General features: G+C 40.8%; 1 protein-coding gene across 2 annotated transcripts in view; it reads right to left on the bottom strand.

Moving 5' to 3' along the window:
- The window catches only part of PHIP (pleckstrin homology domain interacting protein), a 341,807-nt gene that overhangs the window by 2,756 nt on the left and 315,748 nt on the right, over window positions 1-23,303 (bottom strand). For both annotated transcript variants that reach the window (XM_024194657.3, XM_024194658.3), the window contains exons 32-39: window positions 16,122-16,247; window positions 9,106-9,178; window positions 8,445-8,495; window positions 7,962-8,111; window positions 4,184-4,336; window positions 1,422-1,585; window positions 676-941; window positions 157-318 (exon numbers count right to left, since the gene is read on the bottom strand). In XM_024194657.3, the coding sequence (XP_024050425.2) occupies window positions 157-318; window positions 676-941; window positions 1,422-1,585; window positions 4,184-4,336; window positions 7,962-8,111; window positions 8,445-8,495; window positions 9,106-9,178; window positions 16,122-16,247 (1,145 nt within the window). The remainder of the gene's footprint in view (window positions 1-156; window positions 319-675; window positions 942-1,421; window positions 1,586-4,183; window positions 4,337-7,961; window positions 8,112-8,444; window positions 8,496-9,105; window positions 9,179-16,121; window positions 16,248-23,303) is intronic.

Below are 23,303 nucleotides of genomic sequence, written 5' to 3'. Positions count from 1 at the left end.
ATGATATAATTACAGTATAAATACTATGTTAATATACCCAGATTCTAAAAACACTTATATTAACTATGAAATCAAAGGGGTATTTTAATGGAGTAATTCAGTCATGTAGTTAATCTTCTGATTATGTGAATGAATGGTAGTTATTACAAACATTACCTTGCTGATTAATAGTGGATGATTTCATTTTACGCTTGATTTGTTTATCTTTCTCCACATTTTCTCTTGAAGAGTTATTCCTAGTGTTGTGGCTGTAACTGGATTGGCTAGGAATTGATAGAATATTCTGGTTCTTGGAATGTTTGGTGGAATTCTCCAGTACTAAAAAGAGACAAACATTGTATAAGCAATACTGAATCATTCATTATAATGGTTTATATTATTTTTGTAAATCTTATCTGGCTCAGCAGGAAGGTAATGGCTTTCAGTCACTACTGAGCTGTGCCATATTTGAACCAATTACCTAGAGGGGAATGTCTCCATGTTCTGTTACCAAAATCTTGAGCCTTTCAGTCTCCCTCTTTGAGCTTTCCTGAGATTGTTAATTTGAATACACAGTACCCATTCCTAATCCTCATTGCAGTGCTAAGAAACAACTACAAATATACTAATGTATAAGAAACAATAAACTTTTAAATTTAAAAAGCTGCAAAAATTATGAATGCTTTTCAAACCTACTTGTTTTCCCTGACACGGTAGTAGTATTAGGTTTTGAAATTAAAGGTTTTCCTCCTGAAGAAGTGGATGGTTGCTCTGTAACAGCTGTATCTGTTATCCCCCTATTACTTCTAGTCCGCACCAAAGAGGAAGATTCAGCTGCTTTTCCATTCATCTGAGCAGCAATGTGTCTCAGTGCTGTTGAACGTACAGGAACTGACGATGATGAGGCGGCAGAGGTTTCTGCCTTCAACTGAGGTTTTATTAACCTTCTCTTCCTTTCAGGGCTGTAAATAGAAGCAAGATTTGTAATCTGGATGACCACATTTAATATTCTACAGGGATAAATAAAGCAATATGCTAGGTAGAGTCTAAGACTGTGGGAGTAAAACAGTTGTTTCTATATAAAATATGTTAAAATATGACATTTACAGTGGAATTACATTTAGTTGAGCCCCTGAAAAGTGAATCTTTAGTGAAGAATCACTGTAAATGCAAGTTATATGACAAAGCATGATGCCATCACTATCCTAACAATGTGTTTTACTGTATGTTTAGCAGTTATTTGAATTTTAATCACTTACACTAGGATAGCTTTAATTAAAGTTTAAAAATCTTCCACATCATAGGGACTTGCATATCAAATATATCATTCTGCAATATAGGGAATAGTAAAGGAGGTATTAAAAAATACCACACCAAGTTCTACTATTTAGATATCTCAAACTTATATAGAATTTCGTATTATCTTATAGAAATTAATGTACCTTGAAGCAGCACTACTGGAAACAGAACTGCTTCTTCTTCTTTTCCTCCTTCGTTTCTTCATTGTGTTTCTTTTATGAAAGCGCAGAGCAGATTTATAATCTGATAAAACTGAACTTATATGTTCCTCAAAGAAAGCAGAAAGGCGCAAACTCATGCTGTAAATCTATTAAAAAGAGAAACCAATGTATGGAATAAGCAAATAATACAAAAAATCTTTTAAGGTTTACAGTTTTCCAGTAGCATTTGTTTTTACTGAATATCTATAACAATATCTGTTTAGAAAACTACACACATTAATATAGAGAAGAGATGTTTTAATGTCTAAGTAAGAATGAAATGAAATTTACAATAGACTACACAGATCTGTACTCTCGTGGGTCTAGCTTGAACCATCAAAACAGTTTACCCAAAAGTGGGCCATGACCCTGTGAAAATATACAGATTGGCACAAAGGAAGAGGTTAGAAAGAGGTGCATGGTCCTTCTCCCTGAGTTTCTGACTGCCTTTCTGATGTAAAAGGGAACAAGTATCAACGTGCATCTGTGATGGGAATACATTTTGAGAACCACAGTAATCCAGCGCTAAGTAATTTAGTTTTTCCCCACATTAAGTTATGTCCATATATCCCCATAACAGAACATTACTCAGCAGTAGCAATCCACCCCAAGAGGAGAGAGAAAGTAGATTGCAAGCACTGCCACAGCTCTAATTAAATGGACTACCTGGGTACCTTAGATATTCCCTTAGTCTTTACCCTTAAGCCTACAGAGAATTTGGATGATTCATGGAGAGACCTGGTCCTAGCCACCTAGCAGATGAGAATTTGTTTCATATCCAATTAATAGAGTACCGTTGCCATAGATCTGGGAAAACAAACAAACAAAAACAAACGGACTGGCTAGAGTATTTTTTGGGGGTGGGGGTGAGGGGGAGGAGGAACAAAGAGCCTGGAAAATGACAAATGAAGGCAGACATAACAGCTCACTAAAAGCACCAGTCAGTCAGTCCAGCACCTAGATTTTACAGTTAGGTGTGACAGTTGCCAAACACCTCACTAGAAGATACAAGTGAAGGAATCTCTTAAAACCCTGTTTTACAAATGGATAAATAAAGATTGATGTCTGACCTGCTAGGAGATATAGACATATCAGCTATCAGGTATACTTTTCAGAGAAAAGTACAAGTAATCCAAAATGAGAGATACTGAATGGGACTGAAACACCAATGAATGGCTGGAACCAGATTGGAAGCCACTTCCACTGTGATGTATATAGCTTGTGTACGGAGAAAACACCGAACTCCACAAGCACCTGGAATAACCTTATCTGACAACCTTAAAATTACTGAAGATAAAAGCCTTTTACAATTTGAATTTCTAAATAAACTGACGAGAGGTATGGAAGTGACAGCACTCCAGTTCCGGTGGATGACATAAGTAGGGAGGACTGAGGTTGTCTGCTAAGAAATTTGTCTCCCGTATTAGGACAACAGTAAATGAGAAGACTTGGAGGAGAATGCACCAAACACACACGAATAAACCATCAAGCACAGCATACTTGACTGCACTCCTTTTAAGTCTTAGAATTAGTTGTTAGTACTTAGCCCTTGATGAGCAGAAGAAAGGCCATTAGTAGCATGCTGTAGTTTGCATCACCAATACATTTATGTGCTGCCTTTACTTCCATAGGATTTCTCAAACCAGAAGACTAAGTACTTAAAGTGAAGGAAATTTTTTTTCAAGAGAAAATGTAAAGCAGACTTTCCAGACTACTGTGCCCCTTTCAGGAATCTGATTTGTCTTATGTACCCCCAAGTTTCACCTCACTTAAAAACTACTTGCTTACAAAATCAGACATAAAAATATGAGTGTCACAGCAGACTATTACTGAAAAAATGCTTACTTTCTCATTTTTACCATATAATTATAAATTAACTGGAATATAAATATTGTACTTACATTTCAGTGTATTGTATATAGAGCAGTATAAACAGGTCATTGTATGATATTTTAGTTTGTACTGATTTTGCTAGTGCTTTTTATATAGCCTGTTGTAAAACTACGCAAATATCTAGATGAGCTGATGTACTCCCTGGTTGAGAACCACTGATACAGAGCTATCATCTCAGTGACCAGCAGCTCCAAAATCAGCTGACAGATGGAAAAAACAGGGAAATGCCACTTAGCAGTGTCAATGACCACCACTGAACAGTTCAGAATGTCACTGTCCTCTCCTAGGCTAACTAAAGTTCTGAGATTTGTGTAATTCCAAGTGTGGGGATTTCTGGAGGCAGTTTCAGTTATGGAGAATCAATTATTATCCTCTCACAAATATCAGTGAAATATTTTTTGTCACAGTGTGTCCAATCATACCACATTTTCCACACATCCCTCCTTCCACACAATTTATCACTTTTTCAACCTTGTCTCAAATAGTTGTTCATTTACACCTCATCCCAAAGGTGATAATTGAAAATCCAAGCTAGTAGCAGCACAGAACTTTCAAGCCTTTAATGACCAAAACACACTCTTCTTATTTATAATGTAGCTTGCTGAACAACTTCTGTTTGTCTCATAATAGGAATAATATTTATGATGAAATAAGCATTTAAACTTTTTGGAGTTAAGAAATATCCCAGCTTTGTTTTAACATTTAATCTCTGACAAAAATCATTTACTCTCTTGTGTGTTTCTGAGGTATGTGAAACTTCCCTTAAATAAATACATATCAAGAATTTGGGTGAGTAAATTGTATATCCTTACCCTTGATCTTTTACTTGGTGTGTAAGCTTTAGAGTTGCTGAAAATAAGTCTCACATCTTTACATAATTCCATTGGAGACTCATAATTGCCAGCTTCCAGAGTTTCTCTAACTGTAGCAAAATCCATCGGTGTGTCAATAATATCTCTGTAATCCTACAAAAATTATTAGCAAATCAACATGTAACAGAAATTATTTTTGTTGGACCCAGCATCTCTCATTCAGTAGGACAAAATTACTTGTCAATTAGAATAGCTTTGCCCAATTCTATGTCAACTTTAAAAGTCTGCATGGAAGACCACAAAAACATCTTTTAAGATCTATTCTAGGGAAGCACTGCCTTCTGATCTGAAAGAGGCAATGTTGCTCCTGGCAGAGTTGACCTTAAACTTGAGCATTTTAAGCAACATTGATACAAAGTCAACTCTATTTGGTAAATGAACAACTTCAACAACAAGAAAATTAAGAGCTCTATTTTAGTAAATTTCATACCCCTTCTGATATCTAAGATATGGATGTGCATCAGCCTCACTGGAAGCAGTAGAAAGAGAACAATTTCAATTCTAATTTAAGGCAGTTATGAACAAAAGGTGGGCATTTGTATCTCTCCCCCTAAATTTTTTCCCTGGATGGCCCAACAACTCCCAAAGTTTATCAAAAGCACCTAGAATTTCAGCACAGTTGCTTTTAAAAAATGAATTTGAATAAAAAATAATTTGGATGATGGTGCTAGGCTACAGTTGATCCTTGAAAAGTCCTACTAGCCTCCAAAATGAAGGCCACACAAATTTAAGGGGTGGAACAGGGCTGGAAGCATGACGCTCCCGCCCTGCCCCCGGTGGGGGCTGACCTGGTCCCTGCTGCCCCTCCCCACCACTCCCCCCTCCGAATGTTCCTCTGCACGTCCATAAATGGGCGCACCCCACAATTTGGGTACCATTGCATTTGAAGCTAAATTACTCCCTTCTATAGAACTCTCATGCAAACAGAGAGCAGTATTCTCACTGACTATTTTATCCAGTAACAACTTAAGAAGGAAAATGTGAAAGAACATCTTATCAAATTAACAACCTGGAGAGAAGAGGAAACATGACTGACTGTTGGATTATTCAGGCAGAGGCTATGGTAAAAAATATAGCTATACAGAGGAGAAAACACCTAAAATACTATTATTACACAGAAGAAAACTATATTAAAGGACATTAGTGTTGCAGGGTCAAGCACTCAAAAGTCAGGAAGTGCCAGAATTAAGCTCGTCCCCCTTGTGCATATGCATTATGACACAGTCTTTAATTACATGATCACATACTAATTTTTCTACTGGACCTCTCCTCACTCAGTGCACAGGAGGGATATTGTTCAGTCAATGAGCAGTTATTCTGGCTTTTTTAATTCTCGTAATTCAATTGTAGCCTACACGTTATTGACTGTACACCATCCAAATTCTACACTGAGTACAGAATTATTAATTTCCCCACAAACTTTTCTATAACACTCATCACTATAGTATTTAAGTGATTCACAAACTTTAATGAATTATTCTTTACAAAACCATTTGGAGATATGATGATGATATTGTTATTTTACAGGGAACTGAAGCACTAAATTTGGGTGCCTAATTTGAGATGTCTAGGGTCTGAGTTTTTTCAGAGTACTTAGCATTTTTATAGTACTTTATACATTCTGAGCATAGCTATTATTGATCCCCGTAACAATAGTAAGTGCTCAGCACTTCTGCAAATCAAGCTCCTGATGTCTCAAATTGGGGAGCCAGAAAATGAGGCGCACACAGTTGGTAGTCAGCTCTGAAAAGTCTGGTTTAAGTGACTTGCCCAGCATCACATAGGAACTTTGTGGAAGAGGCAGGGATAGAATCTAGTACTCCAGCGTTCTAATTCAACTGCATTAACCATGATACCTATCCTTTCTCTACCTGCAGTCCCTGCCTCATTTACTACACATCTCTGAGGAGGGGAAGTGTGTGACCTAGTTTTGTTTTAGTGTAAATTGCTACGTTTTTTTAAAAAAGCAAACTGAAATAAAAATGAAGACCCATCATATTGAACCGTAGTGACTGTCACATACGTCATCAGCAGGATTTGGACCATTAGATCCAAAGCACAGACCTCCACCACTCAAGTTAATCGGGTATTAGGAGCAGCAGTAGCAGGCTATCCTCTTGGTTGATCAGGCACTTAAGGGACAGGAAACACACAACTTGCTAGTGTGTTTCACTGTTCTTACTGCCCCTGCCTGCATCTGTCTGTCTCAAACTGTCCATCCTTCTTGCTCAACTGCATTTGAACAAGTCAGGCTGCTTTCTCCTCCTCCACCACATTTCCTGTGCTTCAGCAGTGGAAGAACAGAGAACAGGGGACAGAGTCTCTGCTCTCAGATCTGGTGCCAGGCAGGCACCACAATGGTCCCCAGCAGCCAGGATGAGAAATTTCAAGAAAAGTCCTGCTCATCCCCCTTCCTTCCCAGCAGTACTGGGATTAAGCATGCTTAGTCACTTTGTGGGGACAGTGTATGTTCAGTAGGCAGGAGCCATGAGGGGATGCAGCATGCTCAGTGCAGACAATATCTTTGGAATATAATGCTACCTGTCTCTAACAAACCTCTACTGAGTATGTGCACACTGCGATTTTCAGAAGTTTATAATATGACCAAACTTGGATGGATTTTCACAACGACAACACAAGGCACATCCTTGACACCAGGATTATCACCTGCCAAATTTTGTATTTTTCCCACAGCTTGTTCTCAGAAATAACCAAATGTTTGGGTTTTTTTGCTGAAACTTACAGAAGTCATTCAGCCTAAGGCAGACAACTGATATGGAAATTCTAGCCCCAACAGTTAGAGTTTGGCTAGGTTATAAGCTACTGAAAACAGGGTCTCATAAGCACAGCTGCCAACTCTGCCTATAATTAAAATATTGGCATGTAAAAAAATGCCAAAAAATAACCATTTTGCTTTGGTAAAAATCTAACTACCATATATACTCGTTCATTAGCCTGTTTATAAGCCAACCCCCCAAGATGGTTAGGTAAAAATAGCAAAAACTGTACGACCCTTTCATAAGCTGACCATATATTTCAGGGGTTGGCAAACTTTGGCTCCCGTCCATCAGGGTAAGCTGCTGGCGGGTCGGGACGTTTTGTTTACTTGCACTTCCCGCAGCTCCCATTGGCTGGGAATGGCGAACCACGGCCACAGGGAGCTGCGGGGCTCCATACCTGCAGACGCTCCAGGTAAACAAAACGACAATGTATTAGATATTCAATTCAATTATTCCATAGAGTTTAAAATCATCAAATTTTGGTGTAGACCCGTTTATATCTGGAGATATTTAAGAGTAGGTTAGATAAATGTCTATCAGGGATGGTCTAGACAGTATTGGTCCTGCCACGAGGGCAGGGGACTGGATTTGATGACCTCTCGAGGTCCCTTCCAGTCCTAGAGTCTATGAATCTATAAGCCAACCCCTGCTTGATGCGTCACTTTTTTACCAAAAATATTTGGCCTATGACTGAATATATACGGTATATAATTATCACAGAAGCATGCGTGCATGATCATGAGCTACCTTCAAATTATTAAGTTTATCCTGATTACTCCAGTTGACCAAAGGCTCAGGAATTGAGTCAGGTTGCCTAGATGAGACTAACGCCACTACAGTGATTTTGATAAAAAAAACTGTTGAAAAAGATAGCTGCAACTCCCTCTCATCCCAAGTATGCAAACTATGACCAGTCTTGCCCCCACTAAAATACTCACTGGATATTCTAGGAGATCCACTGGTTGGCGAAAAGGTTCAGAGTCCTCACACTGAAAAATAAGATTTAACAACTCCTGGCATTGTCTTTTCCATGCCTGAACATCATATGACTGTGCTCTGTTGCGCAGCCTCCGCTTGGGTTGATGATCCTGAAATGGCAATAGTGACTATTATACATTAATCAGCCTAGCTGTTTTCACAAATTAAAGAGCAAAGTGGGTAATAATGAAAATAATTAAGGTGTGAATCATTATTAGCAAACCAGTAACACATAATGGAACAGGTAAAAATGTTTTTAACATTACAGCTAATAAAGAAACTACTACTGTTAAAGTTGACTCACGGGGGAAGATACATAATATTTTAAAGACTGGATTATGCCACCATAGAGCATTTCAGTTTTTAATGTTTCTTGTATAATCCTTTTTTGGAACTATTCAGAGTGGTATAAATCACTGAAGCAAAGTAAGGGAAAATATTACCTTCCTTTTTCTAGTGGACGTCCCTGGCACGTTTGTATCTTTCTCTTCTTCCTTTGAGCAAAAAAAAAAAATGAGTCGTACAACATTAAAATTTAAACACATTTGAGAAATTGTTTCCTTACATACTGTATTTATACTTCCAGTTCTTTGTAGGTCTCTCTCTGTCCCTTTGGAAGGTGCTCCACATAAGAACCCTGAGACCCCTTCCTACTTTTTTCATCACATTTTCCTCCCTAACCCTCAAATTTCTGAAACATGATGACCACCATATATATATAATTTTAGCAGTTTAGGACTTCTCTGAGTTTGTAAATGTGGAGTGAAATTCACCCCCATACAGACAGTGTGCACAAAATTTATGTACCATTGGATTGGAGGGTGGGGGGAATTTCACCCACTGTTCCTCAACTGGTTAGAAGGACTGCATTTGGGTGGCACAGGGCACTCTCTATCCTCTCACAATGGGCTGAATATACTGCCTTTGCAGCAGGAAGCTGCAGCAGGTAGTAAAACCCCATTTCTCTTGAACACCAGTGCAGAGTACTAAGCCATCATACTGTGGTTACTCTTAGCTATTTTCACATTAAACAATTGTTTTTCAAAAGGAATAAAAAAAATCAAAGTGGAATTTCGACATGCGTGTGGTATTTTGTTAGCTTACCTCATCAGAGTCAGACAAGACTTTCTTCTTCATTGTATTATATAATGGAATTATATCATAGCAAGCTTGGTCTCTGCACAGCAAGAAATATTGTATGTTAATAGGGTGTATATTTGTGTCCCGTTGTATATTATCAACTTGTTTTTAGAGGTGGAACAAATTTTTTCAAGTCATACGCAATCATGACTACAGAAATACTGATTAATACCATAGGAATTCTTATCAGAAATATAACAATAAGAAAGTTAGTTTATTACATTGGAATTTGTAAGGAACCTCCAAAAATCTGATTATCTAAATTTCTTAAAATATATGAAAAATTAACAGATTATTTTTAGGGTTGGCATAATTTGATTTTTTAAATTAGATAGCTAATATCGATGTTTAATTTTAAGCATTTTTTTTCAATTTTTATCAATTTAGATTTTTACAGTTACAGAAAATTATAGGGAGATCAGACAATTATTCATTGATAGTAGATGTTGAGATTCAAAAACTTAAAACTTTATAACCGTTGAAACGCAAGTTAACATCACGTCAGAATACATGAAGTAACTATCCTTATATCAAAATCTAGTAAGTTATCAAGAAGCATTTTTCTTACTTTGCTGAGTTGTAAATTTTAGTTATCATCAATGGAAATATTTTTTGTTGGCGTGTGTGTGTATGTACGGTGAAGTCAACATTTACCGATAAAAATCTAATCCTGCCAAGGCTAATTATTTTACAGTAACAGATATTTTTAAATGAAAAATGTCACTCCTTCAGCATAATATAATCAGTTATAAAAATTCTAGACTTTATCCCAAATACATTATTTTTGGATTTAACCTCTTAGAATACAAAACCTTTCACCATAACCTAAAATTATATTAATTTGAAAAAAAAAAAAGGTTAATATATATTAGTCTTGGTAATGTGAGACATTATTTGTAATTAAACAACTTTTTTCCCCTAACATTGCTGTTCGAAGTGTGTTGTACTAATATTTGTTACTGTTTAGTACGTTGTATGATTTAGTTCAACGAAAATGAATTACTGGTTTGGGGATCTTGAATAATTTGGCAAGGCATTATACTAAAGTAGTTACCTTAAATGAGAGGAAATTTCCCCCAAAATATTGACTGTGTTACTATGTAACAACGCAAACTATCACCCACAGGGGTGTATACTAAGCAATTCTGCATTAGAGACCATCTGATCAATCCATAGGATGCTGTTGAGAGCAGCAGTTGAGATTCACAGAAAAAAAGAAAAGGGATCATTGTGATCAACTAGCCTGACCTCCTGCATAACACAAGTCAGAGAACTTCCCTGAATGAGTTTCTGTTTGAACTTGAGTGTATCTTGTAGCAAAACAAACAATCTTGATTTAAAAACTGTGACTGATGGAGAATCCACTATGACCCTAAGTAAGTTGTTCCAATAGCTAATAACGCTCATTGCTATATTTGCGCCTTATTTCTAGTTGGAATTTGTTTAACTTCAACTTCCAGCCATAGGAGTTTTGTCTGCTAGATTGAAGGGCACATTATCAAATATTTGTTCCCCACATAGGTATGGGGAACAAATAATACAGACTGTATTATAGCCTACAGACTATGATCAAGTCACCCCTTTATCTTGTCTTTGTTAAGATAAATGGATTGTGCTCCTTTAGTCTACCACTATAAGGAATGTTTTCTAATCCTTTAATCATTCTTGTGGCTCTTCTATGAAACCTCTCCAATTTATCAACTTCCTTCTTGAATTGTGGACAGTAGAAATGGACACAAAAATCCAGCAGCAATCGCTCCAGTGCCAAATACAGAGATAACATAACCTCCCTACTCCTACTCAAGGTTCCCCTCTTTTTATGCATCCAAGGATTGCATTAGCCCTTTTGGCCAGAGCCTTGCTCTGAGAGCTCATGCTCAGCTGATGTCACCATGACTTCCAAGTCTTTTTCAGAGTCACTGCTTCCCAGGATAGAGTCCCCCATCCTATACATATGGCCTTCATTCTTTGTTCCCAGATGTATGCATTTACATTTAACAGTATTAAAATACATATTGATCACTTGCACCCATCTTACTAAACAATCCAGATTGCTCTGTATCAGTGACCTGTCCTTTTTTGATTGTTTACCGCTTCCCCAATCTTTGTGTAATCTGCAAACTTTATTGGTAATGATTTTATGTTTTCTTCCAAGTCACTGATAAAAATGTTAATAGCATAGAGCCAAGAGTAGTAAAGGACAATCACATCATCTTTGAGATGTTCTGCTTTTTAAGGTCAGTGATTATATAACTTACAGACTCAGACCTAGTCTACACAAAGACGCTGCAATGGCTGATTTAAAGGTATGTTTCAATGGGCACAAACTAAAACAATACAAGCTATTATTAAACCAAAATAAGAATGTCCACATGGTGTTTTGCACTAGCTTACCTAAATCAGTTTTTTAAAAAGGTATCTTTAGTTAAACCAGGGCAACTTTTGTGTTTAGATCAGACCTTAGTCAACAAAAAAGCATGTAGGAACAATGGATTAAAAAAAATAAGAAATACATGGAATGCTACCAAAAAAACCTCCCAATCCTAAAAACACACAGATTTACTGTTTTTGGCTATTTTATTGCTCCTTTACTATGCAGCTTAAAACACTGATTTATAAACTGGAATTAATTTACACATCACCTTTACTATTTTGAAAACAAAATAAACAAAAACTTTGATGTTTCCAGGCAAGTTGCTACACACGTGCAATAACTTTAAAATATTTGATGCTCTTCACTACAGAGTATACATCCTACGTCAAAGTCACAAATGATAAGTTTCAGTGACTCCAGGAAATGCATATACACTGAGGAAATATTAAGAAATGCATATCAAACAGCGGTTCCCAAACTTCATTGCACCGCGACCCCCTTCTGACAACAAAAATTACTACACGACTCCAGGAGGTGGGGACTGAAGCCTAAGCCGACCTGAGTCCTGCCGCCCAGGGTGGGAGGGGCCATAGCTGAAGCCCTCGGGCTTCAGCCTCAAGCAGGAAGCCTGTAACCTGAGTCCCATTGCTCAGAGCTGAAGGTGATGCCTGAGCTTCGTCGCCCAGGGCTGAAGCCCTTAGGCTTGGGCTTCGGCCCTGGGTGGTGGGGCTTGTGTTTCAGCCATGGGCCCCAGCAAGTCTAACACCAGCCCTGGTGACCCCATTAAAATGGGGTCCTTACCCACTTTGGGATCCCAACCCATAGTTTGAGAACTGCTGCGCTAGATCATCTCCTTATGAGCCATTATGGCTTACTAGATAAATAAATCTGTAGATGTTTTCTTTTCAAATTATTTAAATATTCATTTGCTAATGAACATTCTGTTATATATCACATTAAGTATTATTTGCCCACTCGCAGATAACTAATACAGCTTTGAACATATATGACGACTTTCTCAAACAAATATAGGACTACTGCAGCTTTTCTGAACTCTCCTTGAAACAATTGTGTTTTGAAGATCAACAGGAAGGGTAACATTGAGAAGAAAAACTGTCATACTAGAGCCTTGTGTTCTAATGATTTTAATATGATAATTGATGCTTATAAAAAGTAAGACTAGATCCTTATCTAATGAAAGACCTTCATTTGTTTATTTTTCCTCAAAGGATTATTGAGGAGTAGTAGTGATGCTATCGTTAACACTGTGTTCTATATTATATTTTAAAGCTGGAATTCAACCTTTATTGTATATGTAATGCACAATGTGTCTGCCCCAAAGTTTCAGCGCATAACCTGAGTAAAAAAATAAGAAATACATGGAATGCTATCAAAAAAACCTCCCAATCCTAAAAACACACCGATTTACTGGTTTTGGATATTTTATCAATTTTCTGGTAATTTTCAAGTAAATCTGTTAATTAATTTGAGTTCAACCAGTTGAAAATTAGCCTTAAGACAATTCACATTCTGAGTCTCTCAATTTTTTGGGCCTCTCCAGTTTCAACAATATACTGTACAAAGTCAGAAATGAATGCACAGTGAAAGTCTGGGGGTCCCTCTGAGGTTATGCAATTATTTTATTAATAAAAGAAAAATATTAATTATGTTATTCATAACCAAATCCTTATGCCCAGCAGTTAACAGATGGAAAACATGAAGTATGTTTGCTACCTCCATTCTCTGATGAGGTATGTGTAAGCCTTTTTAAACACTTTAAGAAAGGAATACAACACTCCCTTTTGTCATACATCTCCAGTAATGTTCCCTGCATCTGCAAATGGTACATGGGGAATGGCTTTTGCTAATGTAGGGGCATTTGTGTTGTATTGGAAAAGAGGATCTTTGACAAAGACCAGTAATTCTGTCAAAGACCAGGATTCGTTGTGAAACCATTCAGGCCTGAACCAGCTTGGATGCCAGCTTTTCTACACTGCCATCCCCAAACAGGAGTTTGTGAGACTTTCCAGAACTGCACACAAGGGATAGGTGGAGAAAAGGAAAAAAGAGAAGCTTGGCTTGTTTCTGGTAGTAGTGGCAGTGAGTTTGGAAGGCTGGCACGCCTAGTCGGGTAGAGTTAACATTGTGTAGTGGTTATTCTAGTAATAAGGGGTGGTGTCTCTGTGGATGGAGGAGCAGGGGGTATATATTGCTGACGTCTTAAAACAATTTCCTTGCTTTTGTGTTAGGAATATAATGTATAGACTGACCTTTAACCGATACACAACATAGAATGTGTGTGTATTAATAAGTCTGGTGTCAGGAAGAGGAGATGCAGAGGCTTTGGGTAGTGGCGGCCTCAGCACCAACAGCAACTCAATTTTGTGTGAGAGAGATGCCCTCCTCCCTGCCAGGCAGCAGAGAAGCTTCTCCAACCCAGGATAGAGGGGATCCTACTACCCCTTACTGGTACCCGAGGATTTATCTTGCTGAACTCCCACTGCAAAGTACCTGGTCACTGCCCCAACCCCAATCCTCTTCTTTTGGCTGTGGGGAGCCTGATATATTCAGGGTGGGAAGACTGTGCTGTGACTGTAGACGTAGCAGCTCCTCTCCCAAAGGGAGGCAGCTGCCAGCCTAGCGCTGGGAGGGAGTAATGAGCCCCCAGTTACAGAAGCAGAGGCCTGGAAATCAAAGAGCAAGCAGTGAGTGAGCGAGCGACCATATGAAACTGAATGAGGAACAAAAAGGGACTGAGTGGGACCAGGCCCAGCAAGACAAAAAAAAAAAAAAAAGAACCTGACCAAAACAACACATGCTACTACACACACTTCTCTGTCTAGGGAGAGGATGAGAGAACAAACACCACATGACAGATATGTAGTCATGTTGCTTAATGTACTACTAGAAGGCGCTCATGTACTATGGTGGTGGGCATGGTATAAGAACCTATCCAAAACAGAAAAAGGGATGGTTATTACACAATATCAAGCTGAAGGGTTTGGGCATGCGCCTCTCTCCCCCAAGATATTGGTTTGGAGTCAGCTACATGTGCTTATATTGCCATTGCTGGCCAAATCAAAATTCCAGAATTTGCACCTCTGCAGGACTCCCCTCACAAAGGGTATATGGGATTACAGACATTATCTTTTACTGAAATTTGTACAGGATCTTGTTCTTCAGCTCCCATTTTGTTACTTTTGTGCAAGAGGCTTATGGAGGATGTTTTACCTAGTTGACTCTTTGATTCACTAGTGCTATCAGGCACGTGCCTTGCCCCAATTTGAGCTCTTTGGTTGAGTATTGGTATGTCTACACTGCAACTAAAAACCTGTGGATGGCCCAAGTCAGCTGACTCGGGCTCGGGCTAAGGGCTATTTAACTGCAGTATAGACATATACCTCTATGTGTGGCTCCTAACAACGAACAAGAACTGGGTAAGCATTTCTGTGATTTAAGGACGAGACAGCTCTTACACAATGTGTGTAAGGACTTGTCTACACAAACATTTAATTGGTGACAAACTGGGATGTAAATCTACTTGGCACTTCCCTGCTGCATACTAATTGTTCGTGTGGACCCTTCTGCCGCACACTAACAATTCTCTAATGCTCTTTGATCTACTCCCTCAGTAGAATGAGGTAGAATGACTAGATAGGCCTGATCAAGATGGCACAGTATATTAATAAATTGTTAAACAAATAAAATGCTGACAAAGACTCTTATTCCTATTCTCTACTGAATTTTAGTATGAGACTGAAGGGCCCATCTGGTTTAAGAGGCCATGACTGCACTACTGAAAAATCACTCCCTTACTTTTTTGTTTTAAACTTTCCCTTTACTTTTTTTCCCGCTGGAGAAAGGAGTGGAGGGGGAAGAAAATAAATTGAAAGTAGGTTTTTACATCAAAAATTCTCAAAATATTTTATTTAGAATTTTAATCAAAAATGAAATGTTTTATAAACCACACAAATTTTTCATGAAACACAATTTCCATTTTCCAACTAGCTCTAGTTACACTAAACGGGAAGGTTTTAGAATGAAATTCCTACAGGTATTGAATTATTAGCTCCACGTTTTAATACTGTGTTAAAGAGATTATTTTTGTATCTATGCCCTCTATAAACTACTAAATCTATCACTTGTCAGAAAGCTTATGTAGGAAAAGAAAAATCAGACTATATATCATAATTAATTTAATATTGAAATTTCCTTTTCAAGAGTAATTGGTATATTTCTGCTTTTAGAAAGTTTCAAATATTTCTTGATATTCTACATAAATATTTCCTGAAAAAAAAAAGCCTTAGGATGTTAATGTCCAGATTCAATTTCTAATTTGTCATTATTCAATTCCTTGTTTCTGAAAATGTTTTGTTTTATAAACTCCAGTGCATTAAACTGAATCCTATTTTGCAGTAATTGACATAATGTTCTTTACATAGCCCTTGAGTTTCCCCTCTCCCTTTCTAAAGATAAATGTTTTGCACTTCTGACCTTCAGTAAAGTAGATGGCAGGCTCACATTAACATGCAAAATTATCTACTAGTCACTTTTTATCTATTGTTAGAAAATAGAACAAAAATATTAGATCTGTTCATCAACTCACTTTATGAAGTGTAGCAGAAGATCTGTAACGAATTTGGCAGATTTAACAATAGGGCTTCCTGGTTCATTGAACGTGCGTGTATTATGTTCTATGTACCGAACTTCCCACATAAGTGAAGAAAGCCGCCTTTGTGGGGAAAGAAAAAAACAAACATAGAAAAGACATTGAACAGTTACATATTAGAATATCTGGGTTAAAATTTTTTAAAAAGTCTCCCATATCTCCTTTCAAGCAGTTTAAAAAAGGAGTAACAGCCAAAAATTACAGTTCTTGGTTAGAGCAAGAAATCATATACTCTTATATAGCTCTCTACCTGGACAACAGCAGGCAGTTTTCTCTTGCTTCTGGCTCCTACATGTGTGTCTGATGTACATGGGGAGGGTATGTGGCTGGTGAGTGAAATGGGGGGAGAGTTTTGAGACCCTCACTGCTAGTCAATCAGAAGATGGCTCAGAGGAATGTACTCCCATGCTTCCCAGGCAATTCAGCTGGCTATCTATAGCTCTTCTCTGTTGCCCAGGCCTGGTCCTTGCCCTCCTAAAGAAGACGGTTAAGGGGACAAAAAATTTCCTCTCATAGGCAGAGTCCTAGAGCAACAGCTAGAATGTAGCTCTGATGAATACAGCCCCCCAGTTACAGAACAGCAGTCCCTGCCTGCAATCACAGCACAAGTAAATGCATTTTAAAAAACTGATGCAACTATTAATATTTTCTATGTTGTGTGATTGTCAAAAAATGAGGACACCCCCCATTTCAAACTAAATTCATTCTTAAAAGTGGTATGGAAATTGAGAGTAGGGCCAACTTCCATTTTTGTTGCAATTGCAAAGTACTACGGAAGGAATTGCTAAGAAGCATGTCTTAACTTTCACCCCGCTCTCCCCCAATAATTATGAAACCAGACAGAGTGAACTGGAAGACCAATTAATATATTCTACTGAGTGCATATGCACACTAAGAAGACTACATAAATGTGCTTTGTGTGAACGTGGTACTCAATTCTACAATGTGCTAAAAATACAGTGAAGGAAGGTAGGGTCTTCCTTACACAGTGGTAACATGCTAGGCTTAAGTTTAACAGTCTCTTGTTTCCAAAGGCTAATGACATGTCCCAAGTAAATATCATGGCAAATTACCAGAGATTTCACAAGGGGAGATGCAGTTAACAAGTTTATGTAACTACTGTAAAGGAAAATAAAACTGAAATCTTACCAAGAAGCAAAATACAGTACAAAGAAAATGGAGCTTACTTACCTGTAACTGGAAGTATTCCTTGACCTGACCGCAGCATAAAATATGGTTTGGCACATGGGCCTTTTGGTGAAATTGTCTAGAACTATGCCAAGTTGGTTAGTACGTGCAATGGCTCTGTTTTTGAGAAATCACCATTTCCGTGTGCATACTGGTGATAGAACAAGTTCTTGGAGACACCAGAAGAACGGCCCCCTGCAAGGATCAATATTATCTCCAACCTTATTCAACTTATATTGGAATGACCTACTATATACCGGGTCTCGCAAGTTTGTTTATGCAGACGACATATGCCTTGGCACTCAGTCACACTCCTTTGACATACTTGAGAGGGTTCTGAACGCAGCTATGGTTGATTACGGTCAGCAGTGGCACCTGACACCAAGTAGACTATGTCAAGTGTCTTCCACTTACATCATGCAGAAACGGGCAGAGAGCGGAACATAGTTCTCAATGGTCGGCAAATAAAGCATGATTCACACCCGGTCTATCTAGGTGTGTCACGTTGGATAGAACTCTTACATATCATGACCACAAAGACAGTGACTAAGGTCAAAACGTGGGGCACCAACGCCCAAACATTATGCGCTTCAGCCTTGGCACTCTGTTATTTAGTAATGGAGTATTGCGCTCCAGTATGGGCTTGCTGGTCTCACACAAGGATGATCGACGTACAACTTAATTCCACCATGAGTATCATTTCAGGCATACTTAAATCTACTCCTCTACCAGGGTTACTAGTACTCTGCAATATTGCTCTGCGCAGTGTTTGCAGAGAAGAAAGTGTAGCAAAGCTCGTGACAAAACTGTGTGATATGCTACATCTACTGTTTAATTAAAGACTTGTTTAATCCACCACATGGTCATCAGCCTTCATGTCACTCATTGTGGATAAGTTTACCAGGTGAGGTATTTACGGCAGAGGATGCATGGCAAGCTTCATGGTATGCAGAGAAAGTGACAAATTATCTTGTCTCGGACCCCACACAATGTCAAGCCGGGTTTGATTTACCACAAAGGGAATGGAGTCTTCTGAACTGGTTTCGTACTGGACATGGAATTTGTGCTGCAGCGGAATTTCGGTGGCGTTTTAGAGACAGTCCACTATGTCAATGTGGGCAGCCACAAACCATGACACACATCATTGAGGACTATAAAATGACTCAACTTCCTGGAGGTCTTCATGCCTTGAACACTGTTGATAAGAATGCTGTGGCTCGGTTTGACCGGATTGTATACGCCAAATAACCCTGGAAGATTATCGAGATGTGTGGTCCCTACCTGTATCCCTCAAGTGGATACTCAGGCACCTGAGTCCTGAATTTCTTATAAGCAGTGTCCACTGGCTTGCATGTATGTTGTAGCTCTCCTCATGCTCCCAGCTGAGGGCAAAAAGGGAGGTGTGGGTCTCTGCCTCTCCAGTTTTTCATTCTGACCACAGTGTAACAAATTCACAGCAGAGGGGACAGAGGGCAGGTAGTGGAATACAGGCAAGGACCACACATCTTGAAGAACCTCTAGTTACAGGAAAGTAACCTATATTTCTTCTTTGAGTGATGGTTCCTATGTGTATGGGAGAGCCACAAACTGTAGTCAAACAGGTGGTGGGAGCGAGGACTGAGAAGTGGGCCCACCCACTCCACCGGGCTCTGTCCCAGGGCCCTGTGAGGACTATCAAAGGTCTGACAGCCACACGTGCCTTAAGTCTGCCTTCCCTAGGCCACTTTCTACCACTGCACGACTGTCCAAAATTCACCATTTGAGGCAAGGAGATGTGCAGGGGGTCAAGCTCATTGTTTGGCAGCTCGTTGTGGCTGTGCATGGTGTGATAGCTCCCTCTTCCTCAGGGTGGCGGCTGCCTCCTCCTGTTGCTTGGCCCTCAGCCAGGTCAGTTCCAGGTGTCTCCCCTGCTGGGGTAGTCCATAAACAAAACTAGGTGAGTTAACACAAACAAACTGAGTCCATACAAGAGAAAGAGGAATGTCTCCCGACAGGGGTGTTTCTGAAGCAGGTTCTCCCTTCTATCAGGGAAAGATCTTTGGGCAGTTGTTGTAGGGTGAGATCTTGCCTTCCCTCAGCTCTTCTCAGGAGCTGTGAGTTGCAGGTTTGCGCTCTTCCCTTGTCTGCCCCCAAATGAGCTATTCTGCTTCCTTTAAACTCCTCCTCCAGTCTGTGCATTCCTTACAGGCCCAGACCAGCTCCTTAACCCCTTGTTGACCAGTGTGGAGTTTGTATACCCCATCACACTGCCTTCCTTTATCTCGTATGGGTCTCTCTCTCAGAGATGAATCTGAAGTAGCTTGCTCTTGGTGGAATAAGCCTTTACCCCTTCTGGTGGGGGGATGCCAGATAGTTGATAACAAAGCATAATACAACCCAAGATTCATTTCAAAAGCCTCTGCACTGATATAGGTTGACCTCTTGATCGTTCCGCTATGGAAAAAATAGTTTAGGTGTCTTTGTAATGTCCCTTGTTCTCTGCAGATAAAAGGCCAAAGCTCTCTGGATGTCCAGAGAATGCAGTCCTCTCTCCTCTTCCAAGGCACGTGGTTTAGGAAAAAGTACAGGGGAGTGGATGACCTGACTCCTATGAAACTCAAAAACTACCTTAGGTATGAATCTGGAGAGGGGACGTAGCAAGACCTTTTCTTTATAGAAGGTAGTATATGGTGGGCCCACCATAGAATCATAGGGTTAGAAGGGACTGTAAGGGTCATCGAGTCTAACCCCCTGCCAAGATGCAGGATTTGTTATGTCTAAAACATCCAAGACAGATGACCATAATCGCTCCCAGTTCACTGACTCTTCTGGCCAAAGTTATGGCTGTCAGAAAGGCCACATTCATGGACAGATGGATCGTAGAGCATGGAGCCAGCGGGTGCAATGAGGTGGAGTAAATATACCGACGCAGAGCTCTCTGTGCCGATGTAGATCTGCCCTCTATCTCAGCATATCTTAGGGAAAAAATGTGGTATCAAAGGAACTAGAGGGAAAGCATATGCCAGGTGGCCCTTCCACAACATGAGGGCATCTCCGAACAAGTCTTTCCCAGGGATGCTCTGGAGCAATACTGAGGAAGCTTCCTGTTCACATGTGAGGTGAAAAGGTGTCAGGCTGGCATTCCCCACTGAGCAAACATGTCACTGAGAACCAAATCATGACTCTGATTCGTGATTTGTGGAAAAACATCTGCTTGGGCAGTCTGCTAGGGAATTTTGCATCCCTGGTAAGTATAGTGTTGATGGAGTTATGTGATGTGATGCACAAAGAGAGATCTCATTCCCCCTTGCTTGTTTATATAAGATAGTGCTGTCATATTGACCAACGTTATCTGAAAGTGTTTGGATTGGATGAATGGGAGGAAGGCATTGCAGGCTCAATGTATCACGCTGAGTTCTAGTAAGCTGATATGCATTCTAAACTCATAGAGGTACAGACGATCTGTTCCATATGATCTCCCATGTGCACACTGTGACCCAAAAGGGAGGCATCAGTAATGATGGTTGCTTCAGGTTTTGGTGTGTCTACCAGACAAGAGAGCCTAGTAGAATGAGCGGAATTGGGACCTTGTTCATGGTGCCCTTCTCTGGTGAATACTCTGAGAAGCCAGGCTTTTAGGCATTGTAGATGTAGCCTGGCAAACGGTGTAACATAGGCGCATGAAGTCATGTGGCCAAGGAGGGAAAGGCAAGTTCTGACTGATGTCCTGGGTCTAATAGAGATCTTGTGCATGAGAATGCTTGTGGCCTGAAACCTTTTGAGAGGTAGATACGCTCTTGTGTAGTTAAGTCTAATGTCACCCTTATGAAGTTTATGCACCTCATGTGGACCAACATGGATTTTTTGTGATTGATGCAGACACCTAAGGAAGGTAAAAGACTGAGCAGAACACAGGTTGCCCTGTGGACCTCTTTTTAGGAGTAATAGAATCATAGAAGATTAGGGTTGGAAGAGACCTCAGGAGGTCATCTAGTCCAATCCTCTGCTCAAAGCAGGACCAACCCCAACTAAATCATCCCAGCCAGAGCTTTGTCAAGCCGGGCCTTAAAAACTCTAAAGCTGGAGACTCCACCACCTCCATAGGTAACCCATTCCAGTGCTTCACCACTCTCCTAGTGAAATAGTTTTTCCTAATATCCAACCTAGATCTCCCCCACTGCAACTTGAGACCATTGCTCCTTGTTCTGTCATTTGCCACCACTGAGAACAGCCGAGCTCCACCCTCTTTGGAACCCCCCTTTACGATAGTTGAAGGCTGCTATCAAATCCCCCTCACTCTTCTCTTCTGCAGACTAAATAACCCCAGTTCCCTCAGCCTCTCCTCATAAGTCATGTGCCCCAGCCCCCTAATCATTTCCGTTGCCCTCCGCTGGACTCTCTCCAATTTGTCCACATCCTTTCTGTAGTAGGGGGCCCAAAACTGGATGCAATACTCCAGATGTGGCCTCACCAGTGCTGAATAGAGGAGAATAATCACTTCCCTCGATCTGCTGGCAATGCTCTTACGAATGCAGCCTGTAGTGGGGCGGCTGCCCCACTCCCTGAATTTGGGCTGCAGCAGGCCAGTGGGCCTGCGCAGACAGGGAGCCAATCAGGGAAGGCCTTACAGGGAGCCAATCAGGGCCCAGATTGGAGGGAGCCAATCAGGGCCAGGCTCAGCCCTATAAGAAGGCTGCTCAGGACAGGAGCAGGGAGTCTGTCCCAGGCCTTCGACAGGGGAGGGTCTGTCTCCAGGCTGGGAGACTAGCACCCGGGATAGCGCAGTGCTGGGCAGGCCCGGGGGAGCAGAGGGTAACTCCAGCCCGGAGTCTGTCAGGCTGCAGGCCCTGAAGGGAAAGGCCTAGCCGGTGCTAGGGGCCGAAGGGGAAGTGGCCCAGGGACGTGGACAGACGGAGGGAGAGAAGGAGGGCAGGACGGCTGCCACTAGAGGGTCCTTGAGTTGGGACCCAGAGCAGTGGGTGGGCCTGGGTCCCCCCCTTTCCCCCTTGCCTTGCACCCGGCCGACGGAGCGGCCAGCTAGAGTTGCACCAACCCCCTGCCAAGAGGGGAGTGACTTTGAGGGTGCAGTTGGCCACATCGGCCAGGACGCAGAGAGGCAGCTGATTGACCGCCCCCCCGCCCGGGCAAGGATGGACTAAGGGGCACTGCCGAAGGGCAGTGGCACAAAGAGGACGCCGCGAGCTTGGGAGCAACGCGGGTCCGGACACGCCAACCGAGGACAAGACGACAGACGGGACACCACCAGGAGGGGGCGCTCCACTGGACAGAGCTAATTCCGGAGACAACCAGTAGGAGGCGCCAGGTGGTGAGTCCCAACCCCGTGACACAGCCCAATATGCCATTAGCCTTCTTGGCAACAAGGGCACACTGTTGACTCATATTCAGCTGCTCGTCCACTGTAATCCCCAGGTCCTTTTCTGCAGAACTTCTGCTTAGCCAGTCAGTCCCCAATCTGTAGCAGTGCATAGGATTCTTCTGTCCTAAGTGCAGGACTCTGCACTTGTCCTTGTAGAACCTCATCAGATTTCTTTTGGCCCAATCCTCCAATTTGTCTAGGTCACTCTGGACCCTATCCCTACCCTCCAGCGTATCTACCTCTCCCTCCAGCTTAGTGTCACAATGCATCCCATCAACCAGATCATTAATGAAGATATTGAACAAAACTGGCCCCAGGACCGACCCCTAGGGCACTCCACTTGATACTGGCTGCCAACTAGACATCGAGCCGTTGATCACTACCCATTGAGCCCAACGATCTAGCTAGATTTCTATCCATTTTATACTCCATTCATCCAATCCACACTTCTTTAGCTTGCTGGCAAGATACTGTGGGAGATTGTATCAAAAGCTTCGCTAAAGTCAAGGTAAATCACGCCCACCGCTTTCCCCATATCCACAGAGCCAGTTATCTCAACATAGAAGGCAATCAGG

The sequence above is a fragment of the Terrapene carolina genome, unplaced genomic scaffold, assembly GCF_002925995.2.
Source record: "Terrapene carolina triunguis isolate 2854851 unplaced genomic scaffold, T_m_triunguis-2.0 Scaffold42, whole genome shotgun sequence".
In the NCBI taxonomy this organism is placed as follows: Eukaryota; Metazoa; Chordata; order Testudines; family Emydidae; genus Terrapene; species Terrapene triunguis.
The sequence above is the reverse complement of the archived record's forward strand: the minus strand, read 5'-3'. Positions and strand labels throughout refer to the sequence as shown.